At 36.4% G+C, this 13,622-nt stretch overlaps 1 protein-coding gene across 3 annotated transcripts; it reads right to left on the minus strand.

Annotated features, from left to right (window-relative positions):
* Positions 1–753: 753 nt before the first annotated feature.
* On the minus strand, positions 754–13,532 carry LOC111806836 (pre-mRNA-processing factor 39-1). Of its 3 annotated transcripts, none has more exons than XM_023692328.2 (14): positions 13,379–13,532; positions 12,361–12,852; positions 9,721–9,830; positions 8,027–8,256; positions 7,250–7,417; positions 6,537–6,894; positions 5,919–6,062; positions 4,467–4,619; positions 4,278–4,394; positions 3,327–3,407; positions 3,072–3,221; positions 2,324–2,629; positions 1,503–1,607; positions 754–1,129 (listed from the first exon to the last, which is right to left on the minus strand). In XM_023692328.2, the coding sequence occupies exons 2-14, from the start codon at positions 12,815–12,817 to the stop codon at positions 1,010–1,012; spliced, it is 2,499 nt and encodes an 832-aa protein (XP_023548096.2). In that variant the 5' UTR covers positions 12,818–12,852; positions 13,379–13,532; the 3' UTR covers positions 754–1,009. The 3 variants fall into 3 exon arrangements, with proteins under 3 accessions (XP_023548096.2, XP_023548097.2, XP_086985255.1); XM_023692329.2 differs by lacking the exon at positions 13,379–13,532 and adding an exon at positions 13,226–13,294; XM_087129129.1 differs by lacking the exon at positions 13,379–13,532 and having other exon boundaries at positions 12,361–12,869.
* Positions 13,533–13,622: the final 90 nt, after the last annotated feature.

Here is a 13,622-nt window from a genome sequence, read left to right on the forward strand (position 1 = left end):
GGAATAATAGAAAATAATTAAAATTAGGATAATGACGTAAAAAAGAAAAAGGAAAAAACAATTTGTTGTCCTCTCTGTCAATTCTGAAAAATACTTTTAGCATTTCTATAAATATGGTAAATCTAATCATCAAAAAAATCTATTAATTGTTTGGATAATGACATATTAGAAAATAGTTTCTTAAAATGTAATATTTAAAATATATAATATTTTATTAATTAATTGTTTGAATGTTCGTTTAGCCAAATTACAAATTACAGGTAAGAAATTAAAAGAAATTATAAATAAATTTGAAGTATTAATTTAAATACATTTTAATTATCTTAATCCTTAATCTACTTATCACATAAATATTAATAAAATAATTTTAGTCGAGAGTGTCATTAATCATAAAAACCCTATTCGTGCCTATAAATTTTTAAATAGTAACGACTCAAATACTCCATTGAAAACTAACTAGTCTCCGAAAAAAGTGATTAAGTCTCATTAATCAATATTCATACAACTTCATATGAAATCATTACTTTAGTGATGGAAGCACGAGCCGAGACATTTAACCTAATAAATAACACTAGACGAGCTCTTCCACAAATGGACAAAACTAAGAACAAGTTTAAGGTGACTTTAAAATGCTCGCAATGTATATATATATATAAACACAAACCGTCATTCAAAACAGGTAAGAGCTTGGAAATTCCCAACAAATTTGATGGCAAACAAACCATCAATGCACCACATAAAAAGAACAGTCAGTTGAACTCAATAACTCATAACTACTTGGCAATGGGAAATTCTGATGATATCCAAACCACTACTCATTGGCACATCAAAATTAAAAGAGAGGAAGAACTAGGAAGAAGCAGATTCTAGAACTGTTCCCTAGTTTGCGTTAGCTATACCATACCCATGTCTCTGAAAAAACGAAGGTACAGGATATCAGTAGTAGATCGTATTCGTACACGAGGGGAAAATTTTAGATTACAGTTTACGAACAAACTAATGGCCATTCTCATCCATTCATATAGTAACTCCCGTAATATGGCTGAGCGACTGAAGCTGGCTGCTGCGATGGCGCTATCGTTGCTTGAGCGGTCGGTTGGGCATAACTCTGAGCAGAATATGCCTGCAGCTGATAATTTACACAATAGTTCATAAACCCAAAACAGATGACTGTTCTATGTCTCTCGGAATAAGTCAAAAAGAGACCAACAATACCCCGTTTGATAACTATTTGGCTTTTGAAAACGGTGCTTGAAATGATTTTCATTTCTCACTAAGAAGTTCATAACCAAATTTTAAAAACAAGCACAATTTTCAAAAAAACCTAAAGGGTGATCCACGTTTTTCAATTTTCAAAACTTAGATTTAGATTTTGAAAACTTCCCAAAAGAGTAGATAATAAAACAAACAAACTCAAAGATAAAGTAGTGTTTAGAAACTTAATTTTTAAAAACTAAAAACAAAATGTTATGAAATTCTCTCCAGACATGAAGATTGAATACCTGGACAGGGTACGTTGGAGGATACGTCGCATAAGTGGAGGCTTGTGACACCGATGTGGACACTTGTGGATTCGTGTAGGTGCTTCCATACCCACTATACGAGGCCTGTATTCAAGTAGATGGGAAGAAAAACAAAGGGTTATTCTTTTTCTGTTCATTACTTTTTCGTGCTGTTGCTAGGGACATTAAAATGCCCTCAAGTTTGCTCATGAATATTCCAATCTTAAAATTAAAGCAGGCCCAATATATATCCGAAATGACTTTATATTGATGCGACTGGAAAGGCAGAAATAAAGTATATGAATATATATATTAGAAGGGCTGAAAAGAAACACTAGCGAATTCGCCTTTACCTTCCACAAGTTGACTGCATGGTATCAACTATATTTAATAAAAATTTTAAAAAAATAATAATAAAAAATAAAAACACCCTTCCACATATCATACTAGGAAAGAGCAAATAAATTAAAATGCAGATCCTAACCATCAAAAAATCCACAAAAATTAATAGAGACTACAATCTTCAGAATAGTTCAAGAAGGATCACTTGCGACCATGCAAGTTATATGCAAAAATTAATCACTTCTACAGCCACAGTTCCCAATCCTTATAACAAAGGAAACAGGGTGATTTCCCTTACTCTTTGAATAGTCTTGTTTGTAGGTGCAATTATGATGACAACATAATATGAAGTAATTTCTTCGGAACCAATAAATTAAAATGGGCAATTAGACCACTTGTGTGAAAAGTTTCCTTATTTAAACTGCATGACATATATTAGTATGGACAATAAAAAGGGTGAAAGATAGAAAGGTTTTTACCGGTTGGGAGTAACCAGGTGCCCATTGTTGCCCCCCCTGTGCTTGAGCGACAGGAGGCCAGGCTTGTGGTTGTACACTATAGCCGGCTGCCCACTGGTTTTGACCAGTAGGATAAGCACCCATCAAAGATTGTGCTGGTGAAGAAACACTAGGATAGGATTTGGCTATCTTTGCTTTTTCAGAAGCTAGATAATCATCCGCCAGGCGTTTTTTAAATTCTGATGTACTCTTATGTGAAATGAATAACTTTGCATGTCTGTCCTCAGCCTTCTTGATTGATTGAACGTCTCCAAAGAGATTTAGAAACTGCAAAACCATTCACTAGTGAATTCAGTAAAAGACAATCCAAACATAGTTCACCGCTAGAGAGATTATATGATCAAGAAAATATTAGAAAGATTTCAGGCATGAGCAGACTTCCAGTTTTAAGCATCATCCAATGAGAAATTTCTTCATTCGACATACATCAACTCAGTGTTGTTTTGAACTAGAATATCTATCATACATGCTATGGAAATATTGACAACTCCAAAGAGACGGAGTGAGATCCAACTCAAGGTGAAAAAACATGGGACCTTTGTAACTAGATAACTTTATATCAAACTGTATCAATGTAAGGTCAACCAAAACAAATGAACAATTGCTAGTATACTGATGTCCAAGAACATTATTCTTCATAGTTAATGCAATTACGTCCATCTACCCTCAAAAGTTTTTCCCCTGCAAACATGAAGAGCTTTAATATTACCTCCAAGAAAATGCTCGATAACTCCTCCCTCATTGAAGCACTCACGACCGTTGCATTCTCTGTATTGGGCACTATTACCTTCTCAACTAATGAATCTAAATAATCAATTCTCTTTGCTGATGACTGAATTGCCTCATAATGTATCAAGGCCTGGGTGAATCATGGAGGCAGAAAGGTATACATTTAACCACAGGAAAACAACGCTTACCAGAGTAAAATTCAAATGTTTCAAATAAAGAAAGAGAGAGAGAGTACCTCAATGAGTGGTTTGGATAATTCACCATGCTCAACCGCCTTATCCATAATTTCTCTAGCTTTTCCTTCATTCTTACATACCTGTCAACAAAATCAAGAGATATGATTCTAAGAAAACAACACTTAAGAAATCAAGAAAAATACCATTTCAACTGATCATATGCCACCAGAAGAGACTGTGTTAATTAGCTACATGAATAACTACTAAAATTGCTTAAATAATTGGGCACGGACCAAAGCAAAAAATAGCAAGCTTCTTTATTTTAATATGAAAGAACTTTCTTGCACAACTGTGGAATATTTCCGTTCATGAGTTATACATCAGTATCACCAAAAAATATCAATGGCCAGTAACTTAAAAAGATTTTTAAAACCACCTGGAAAGTACTAGCTACAACAAAATTTGAAGTACCCGAATTTCCTTGATGAAAAAGAAATTATAATAAAATGAGAACATTAATATTCATTTGTGAGAACTACCAAAAAATTCAAGATAAATTCTATGAAAATACTTCTTTCACAGATTTTCAGCCACCAAAATTGTCTTCTAAAGGTCGTTCTTCTCTGGCCTTAAATAAGAAAGCTTCTTTGCTTCTTTAACTCTGGGGGGAAATAAATAACAGTACCATATTATTGAAGGTCATAAGTTTCAACAGCCAATTATGCCTAGAATCCACCTCAAACTGACACAGAAATCAGCTGCACATAACTCAAGGAGTAGAATGACCCACGGCCCAACAAAAAAAAGCCAAACTAAAAAATAAGCTCCAATTAAGCCGAATAACATCTAAAGGGCATTTACAATAAGCCTCGACTTAAAAATTGAAACACGATGGAGACATGGGACCTAATAAAGAAGCATAAAGAAAAACTACAAAAGAGCAAGTGCAAAATGGATAATTATGTGAATAGACTACAAGCAGTGCAAGGACCACAATTTCAGCAACATACCAAGTTCAGAAACCTCGAGTACTGAGCATATAACAGTGGCAACGCACGAGAATGTTCTTTTCCTCTTTCAATGGCAATGGCCTGTTCATATACAGAGTATGCATCTTCCAGCTTCCCCTGGAAATACCAACGGCCAAATTAGAAAATGCATGCATCAATATGTATCACAACTTATTTAAGACAACTTACCAGACGATGTTCCATATTAGCGTGCTTTATAATTGCTTCAAGAAGGCCAGGTGAAATTTCAGTATGCACAAGTTGATAGGAGGCTCGAGCGCCAGCAATATCCCCATTTTGCTCCTTGAACCGAGCAGCAAATAAATGGATCTCTGGTTGTCTCTGTTGAAGTTTTGGAAGCATGTGCATATTAACCCATATAAATAAAAATTTATTTAATAACTGAGAAAAAAGTTCTACTCCATACATCATAGACAACAATATCTCCTGCTGACAAACTTAGTCATAGGGGGTATATTTTATAATCCATCATTTATAAATCCAAACTTTTTATAATAAGAAAACGAATAAATAAACAGGGATACAATTTTTTTTATAAGAATCAACCCTCATTGAGAATACAATGGAAGAATGCATACGCAACCAAATAACAAATCCACAAAAAAGAAAGACCACTAAAGAAAAGGGTCTCCAGTCAAGTAAAATAACACCTATCAATTTTAAAAAAAAAAAAGAAAAAAATAATAATAATAATAAAAAAAATCCTTGTAACCAAAACTCAAAGAGAAACATGAAACCTATTGAGGGAGCGCATCACCCAGGTCCCTTCCCAAATCTCAGAACACTCCAATGTTCCTCACATTCCAAAGATCTCACAATAAAGCACACGCCCCAGCAAGCCACAAGAAACAACCCTTCTCCCAAAACGACGAAAGGGGAAGGAACTTCTCAATCATCTCATTCAGCCAACTCATCCGAACGCCCAAAAAAGAAAACTCCTCATGGAGCGGAAAAATCACATCTCCAAAAGAAATGATCTACGTCATCCTCCACTTTCCGAAAAAGGATACAAAAAAAAAGAGTCAGTCAATGAAGGTCAAATTCTTGAGTGTCCGTCCAAAGTGTTAACACGACTGTAGATAACCTGCCAAACAAAGAATTTAACCTTTTTTCGCAATATTGATCTTCCAGAGACCCAAGAAAACAAGGTCGCTAACGGGAGAGGTGTCCAACAAAGAATGCAAGAATATGGTTCAGCACCAAAAACAGTTCCTCTTTCCTTGAGCAAAAGAAAATAGTATCGTACGCAAATTGTAGGTGGGATAAAGGCACTTTCTCCTTGCCAACCTTGAACCCCCGACCACTTTTTCTTCAACACTCATGGAGACAATTCTACTCAAAACATCAACCACTAAGAGGAAAAGGAAAGGAGATATAGGTTCGCCTTGTCTAAGACATCTAGAATCCCTATTTGTTTGTTCTTTTTACACGTTTCAATAATCACATGTAAATCAAGATAAGGAAAAGGGGGTACATTTTAATTCCATGCTTGCATGCATAAAATAGCATCGTATATACACTATTAGAAAATTATGATCAGGATTGCACCATCATTAATCATGATAACTACAACCAATTATCATGAGGTTAGGTAAAATGGCAGATGCATGTGTTGCCTACCTTGACAAAAACTTGGCTTGCCCGAGCAAGGGCGTTGTTGGCAAGATCCATACTATCGCTTGCTTGCATACATAAAATATATCGTATCCAGTACTCAGGATAGTTGGCACAAGCAATCACACATCTCTCGTATAATTTCACCACCTGTTCACAAAAATTTCAAACAAAAAAATGGAAGAACATATAAAATGGTCTTTATATTAAAAATACATTGTGTAAAGATATGACAAGAAACAGAAAAGAGATATGCAACAGAAATACTCCTCAGAAGAATAGAGAGGCCCCTCAAACATGAGATGAGGGACCCTCCTTGCCTGACAGACAGATGGTTAGGAAGATAAGAGACCTGCATGCATAACATTGGAATTTTAAAAAGTTACCGTACAAACACATCATGAACCTAGAATCTCCACTGATAAATGAGAGTTTGAAGTACTTAGCCTTAAAGCCTTCTTTAGTCTCAGTTCAAATTGCCGATTAAATAGTTGCTTCATCCAATGGTTTAGCCAGTAAAGCATATGATGCAGAAGATATTTTTTAACTGTAAGTCAATACATAACGAGGACGACTAGAAACTAGAAAATATACACATTGAAAATCGGAAACAAGCTAAAGTACCTTATTTAAGTCTCCTTCTTGTTCTATAAAGTCCAGGTAACTATGCCAATTATCAAGCTCTGCAACATTTAGTGGCCGAACGTGAAAGTAGGGCCTTCTGATAGCTGTTTCAAAACCAATGATCTTAGAATCGAACTCTTTAGCTTTCTTATAGATTTCTTCTCTAATGGCGATATACTTCTCCAACTCCTCTGCTTCTGTTAAGCCAGCACTTACAGTTTTAAACGATGGTTCCGTGACATCAGGACGACCTTCCTCCCCATTTACTTGATCACCAACCTCTGATTGCACATCGACAGCAGCCTCCTCAGAACTCTTCAATTCTGACAATGGTCGACTTGCAGCTAACTCCTTAAAACTGTTACACATTTGCATCATGATCCAAGAGGAAAAAGTATTTTAGCTTGCTTATCAAGGAAAAATTCAATAAACCATTGGGTCAGTCATAACTAAAAATTAAAGAGCCCAGGGGCTTCATTCTAATAAGAAACCATCTATCTAAATTAGCTTTTCCTCGCACAGAATGCAATTCAACAACGAAAGGGTGCATAACCCCAAAAACATTAACTTAGCAAAGTACAACAAGTACATCTAAGGGATAAATCAAAAGAAGAACTGTATTATCGTAGTTCAAAAGCAAAAGAATTCAGATCACTGAGGGCAATATCAAATTATCAGAAAAGCGTAATAATGCCAAGATGTGCAATACTCACCTATTGAAATAACGATCCAACTGTTGATTTGGATTTTCCAGTATACGTGTATATATCATGGCAAGGCGACCCCACTCCTGCTGCATGTACTCGTATTCAATATATTTATCCCAAAGAGGAAATGAGAGGTAATCTGTCCCAACATAAGCTAATCCTCTCTCAAAAAGTCTGAAACATCATCAACCAGGAAATTGGTTATTATGTAAACAAAGATCATCAAGTGATGCAAAAGTATCCACAAGAGTAACTGCACTAGGGTTGAAGGTGAAGGAACAATTTACTCTAATAACAGCATATGACACTTCTGCATGCTGCATTTACCTTCCTAAAAATCATTTTATGTCGGTGAATGAAGCAATGATAGAGGCCATCTTAACCCAAAACTGAACGAGATATTCCCAGCAGCAATTTGTATATTGATGTACCTCAGTAGACAAAGGTTAAAGAACTGCCGTAGTTCATTCATAACTACAGACTAAGGCATAAGCCATAATAGACAACAGGAGATTGACACTATTTCTTTCAATAAAAATAACTTTAGAAAAGGCAAGTAACAGTGTAGCCCCAAATCATGGGAATGCACATTGGAACATGCAATTCCAATATACATTTCAATCAAATCTTTCCGCCTTACACGTAGGAAATCACTGGTACAGCCATCTAAAACGAGGTTACAAGCAAAAAGAAAAAGATCGTTATCAGGTCCAAGTAGCTAAGAATCATAGTAATGGCACTCCAGGAAAAAACACGAATGCCATTAGAAACAGAAGGCAATACCTTCTGATGGTCTCTGGATCTCCATATGTACTAAGAGCGAATATGCAGTAATGCAGCCAAATATCAACTGAGTAAGTGACTCCATGTACTGCTCGTTCATACACCTCAACAACTTTGTCAGTAGATCCAAAACGGGCCTCATGATCTGCATACTTCTTCCAATAACCATAGCATAAAGGAAATTCCACTAAAAATGCATCGTACACTCTCCGAATTTTGAGTATGTTATCCTGAAAAGAATCCAAGCAAATTCTCTTAAATTGGAATAAGTCTTCTCATAGGCATATGAGTTTGGTCCACATGAGATCGTTAGAACTGGGGTATTTTCCAGTGCAAAATTCAGTCAATATCAAATTCTGAAGAATCAATATAAAATGTAAAATTCTGCTCGACATATACAACTCTTTAGATGTATTTTCTTGGAAATCACAAAACTTTTCTCTGAGCTCTAAATGTTGGGTTAAGATATTCACCAACAGTATAGGCTCATAAATTTGTGGATGAAAAAATCCATGTTATTTGCAATAGATCCATCATAATTACCAGAGATCATATTTACCACACACTATTTTTCTGAAAACCATCAACATTAAATATTATTAAAAGGCATAAGCAAGTCCATCCAGGCCAATGCCAAACCAACTTATCAGTTTGAGAAAAATGAAAAACCAATGCCAAAACCAATTTATAAAAAAGATTGACACAAACACTAACCTAAAACAAACAAAATTGAACAAATTGACCAAAACTAATATGATCTATCAAAGCCAAGCCAGCCAACTAATTTTTGGCTTTAATTCTATCAAGAGGAACCAAGTTAGACATATTGTCAGTTTTGTCGGTCTTATAGTTTCAGATTGCACCCCTAAATACTATCAAAGATATTTTGTTTACATATAAGCCTCCCAATACAATTCTTTAAGAAAGTAGATAACTTTTAGCTTATATTTTGTTAGAAAATTGGTAATGCCCTAACATGTGGTAGGGAAAACCAGTGGGTTGGCCAAGTGTAATACGGTGGACTGTAAAAGAGAAGGAAGTAAGAGAAAATTCTTAGGCAAATGTTAGGCTTCAGAGAAAGATACCCCTCAAAAAAAGACTATCAACGTAAATTCTTCCATTGCATCAGTAAAGCATATTAGTGTCCACTATCAGTAAAGCATATTAGTGTCCACTAGAAGGAAGCATATTATGACTGTTGGATGTCCAAAATGTAAATACGGAAGAAATACACCACTCCTATGGATAAAGCCTCAATATCAACACTCTTCATGTGAAAAATCAATTAAACATTATCCTAATAATATTGCAGGCTATATCATACCTACAATACTTAAGGACATAGCTGAGAAAAAAAAAAAAAAAAGGTTGATTGTGTGGATTATTAGCATGCATGACCCAGACCTGAGTCAAAAGTTAAGTCATGGAAAAATTCCACACTGCTTCCTCAATCATTACCACAAAATATGTCAGGAGTTCCCAACGTCGCCAACAAAATTAAAGAGAAATAAAGACAAATAAAAGGCTGCATCACATTAAGCTTTGTGGCAGCGTCCATGTGGTTGATGAAATTTGAATATAAGACTGCCAATTTATTGTGCCTTTGTTAGTAGTTCGTTATAGATCCCACCAATGCCAAGTTCAAACATAAAATGGTAAAACCGTACAACTTGCTAACATTCATTATTGCATACCTCTGCCACCTTCTCTGTCTCTTCGATCAAAGAAGTCCATGCATTAAAATCTAAAGAACTGGCCCTCACAATGTTCCAGAGTCTATCTTCTTCAGCAGATAGTGGAGGTACTGCCAAAAAATATTAGGTAACAAAATATCATCGAGAGGTTGAGTTTCTTCTCTAAAAAACTATAGGCAACATAATAAAGTGAGTACTGATTACAGTATTAAAATAGAAATAAGTTTAGTAATCATGTAAGATAAATGTGAAATTACTTTCTTCATATAAATAATTAAATATACAGGTTGAGAACAAGCTCTCACCCTGAGCTATGACATGAAATATGAATCGGTGCCTTCTTTTCGTAAACCATGGTATTAGACAATAATGGTGTAACGCCAATATATACATACATATATATATATATAATGGACATCTGAAGTTGACAATGGTGGATTAACGAGGAAGATTCTTTTTAATAATAATAATAATAATAACAGCTGGAAAAGAAAAATAAAAATAAAAAGGAAAAGGAAAGTGCTGAAACGCATTTTCAGCTACCACCGTATACTGTCGTTGCCATCAACGGTGTGTGACAGCAATAGTGTGCACGAAAGGGGGGAGCTTGCTTTGGACTGGTTTTTGGCTGGATTCTGGGAAGATTGGGGACCCTATGGCGGTTTAAAAGCAAGGGGAAGGTGATTGGAAGAGAAAACTCGTGAGCAAGAACCAAGAACCCCAACTTGAAAGCCCATTGTCACCAAAAGAACTACAAATGTCGATTCGCCCCTCCGAGAAAGCAATACAACTTGAAACTGTGGGGTTTTCATCTAAGGGACCTTATGGGAGAAGGTGGTTGGACAGATTCGAACGAAGGAGCTCATGAGGTTGAGTATCGACCTCTGCAATTGCTGGCTCAAAACCGAAAAAATTCTAACGGTTGTAGTTCACTCGATTCTACACAAAAACTCACAAATCTGGAATGGTTAGGTTCATATCAAGGATATCTTTGGGTTACATGAAGAAGGCAAACGCGTTCGAGAACCGTGGAGAGAAAATTGGCAAAGAGCGGAGAAGAGAAGCCGCCAACAGGTAAGCAACGTGTGAAGAAGGCGAAGGAAGACCGATTCACTTGACCCAGATCTAACCAGCTCGGTTGGACCAGTTTTGGTCAAATCAAACCAAAAACTACACTGTTTTTACATGATTTTCGCCTCGATTTCAGTGGTTTTGATATTTTCCCTTAATGTAGAATCTAATTAAGGACTTTTGATATATTTTGAAAATTCTTGAAGACCCAATCCGAGCCCGAGAAGTCGAAAAAAATGTAAGTAGCCATATAGATTGTTTTTCAAGCAATACTTGTAGGAGTCGATAAGGACATTTAGGCTACTGGTTAGAAAGCATGATATAGGCCTAACTGACCAAGATGTATGGTAGCTAAGCCTAGAAACTTGATAGGTTTCCGGTTTAGCATGATAATATGTTTTACAGCTTCGCTTGCATGTTTGAGAGTTCTGATTAGTCCTAATGAAATTTTTAGGACCCCAACATGTTTTGTATGATTGCTAATCGTTTGATCAAGCATGTAGGACATTTATACATGCATGATACACCCATAGGAGCATGTTACAAGGGTTAGACACTCGTGTATGCCTAGTTAATTCATTCAATATCCGCTATGTGTCCTAGAGAGTCTGGAAGGATATAAGAATGAACATGAATTATTGTTTTACATTTCCCGAGTCAAAGAACCTACATTTGGGCACTTTAGGTTCACCAAGTATAAAGTAGGAACCATTCAGGGAAAACCCCTAATCATAAACTTTCCTAGAGCGGTTAGGGTGTACTTGGTACGCATAGTAAAGTTGTTACCCACAAAGGGTCCCAAGGGTCGTATTGGGAATACTATTAGGGAGCACCTAGTAGACAAATACATATGAGGTACAAACGGTCAGATTACTCATCTGTTTATAGAGGACAATATACCTCATACGCACAAGACTTACCCCAAGGCCCGTTGCAAGGATATTTTGACTTACGCGCAATTAGCGCAAGGTTGATGATAGACTTTAGAAAACGAAAACATAGAGCTAAGTATATCTAAAACCCTATATTAAGGCCCCGAGGGGGTTAGGTATACACCCCTAAAGTAGGAGTGTATAGGGGTTAGGTACATACGAGTCTTATAGAGCTAGTACAAGCTACATGTCAGGGTATTGGATGACGCTAAGATTAGTATATGAGCTCATAGCTTAAAAAACCATCACAAAGATGAAATTCAACGAGAGCCTACAAGTAGGTCGCTTACTGATTATATTTTTTTTATACTACAACGAGAGCCTTCAGATGGAAAACTAGCTCGGAGAATTTAATATAATATCATGATATTATATTAAATTCTCCGGGCTAGTTTTAAAAGATAGGTGTGCATATCACATATCTTTATATAGAACAAAATGCAGAAATACTCAATGCTTCTCAAGGAGCATCATTACTCTTAATAGTTCAGAAACATAACACATCTACTTGTGCACCCTTCAAATTGCAGCACCTTTTAGGTTGACTTTCTATTTTTCCGCCCAATTTGTTACAATTCTTTTTTGTGCAAACGAAAATCCCATGAAAATGCAGAAAACTAAAATGGGAGACACATACCAGAACCATCAATAAAGTGTTGTTCCTCAGAAGCATCATTGGCATTCTCAATAACATTTCCATTCTCAATTGATGAAGCATTAACTGATGAGGCAGCAACGCTTCCATTTAAAGAAGAATCGTGACTGGCTACTTCAGCAGTTTCCATTCCTGAAGTTTCTGATACAGCAGCATTCTGACTATGGTCAGTCATTACCACATCTGACTTTGTCGCATCCACCTCCCCAACATGATTTCCTTGCTGAATAGAATTGGGATCCGTAACATATGCATTGCCGTTACCCATATCTGCAGAGGTATGTGAAACAGAAAAGTCCCCAGTGATCCCAGATTGAAAAGCACCCGGTTGAGGAATTAGATTTGCACTGCTATCAGAATAGCCACTCGAAACATATCCAGCAGATGCATACCCCATGACGTCAGATGTTTGGGCAACTACAGTTTCACTGTCCCCCATGCTTAAACTAAAGAACTATTTCTTTGATAGCCGAACTGCATGCATTTAAACAACTATCACATAGAATTGATGCGGAGAAGCGCAGACAAAAAAGAAAACCCAGAGCAGAAGGATGTAGCCTTCAAAAAAAAAAAAAAAAATGCAGCTAGACCCAGAAAAAAAAAACATAGTGCTTGAATTAAACAGCGAATGCCAACAACATATTCCTGCGATACCCTTGATTTGAAAAGCATAAACTCTGGTTTGTATACTAGTTTAAAGCTAATCCAAAGAATATACAGACGTACAAGTACTTAAAAGAATATGTATAGATGCTGGTTTTCGATAATATAAATGGCACGGAAGAGCATGGCATAACAAACGAAAAAACAAACAAAAAAGTAATAACACAATCACTTGAAAACGTACTAGAGCAGTAGAATGACAAACATGACAGGAAGCGAAATTGATGGATGTTCCAGCACGCTAAATCTAGGGGAACAGTGGCTAAATAAGAAAGCGGCGTAAGGAGAAAGGGAAGGGTGTTGGGGCATAAAGAAATAAAATGGAAAGAGAACTTACCGGAAACAAGAGGAGGAAGAAGAAGAAGAAGAAGAAGAAGAGTTGATGAAATGCGAAGCGGAATTGAGAATTTGAGAGTGAGAGAGGAAGAGAGGGGAATTTGAGAGGAAACGATTTTAATAAGGGAGACGACTGCGAGGCCAGGCCGAGGGCAATTGGGCGACAAGGGCTGATACACATATTACCGTTATCCACCTTCCATGCCTTACTGGACCGGATCTCTCCGGCCCAGCCCAATCCCAAA

This window comes from Cucurbita pepo, chromosome 12 (genome assembly GCF_057944985.1).
Source record: "Cucurbita pepo subsp. pepo isolate OVF chromosome 12, ASM5794498v1, whole genome shotgun sequence".
Taxonomy (NCBI): Eukaryota; Viridiplantae; Streptophyta; class Magnoliopsida; order Cucurbitales; family Cucurbitaceae; genus Cucurbita; species Cucurbita pepo.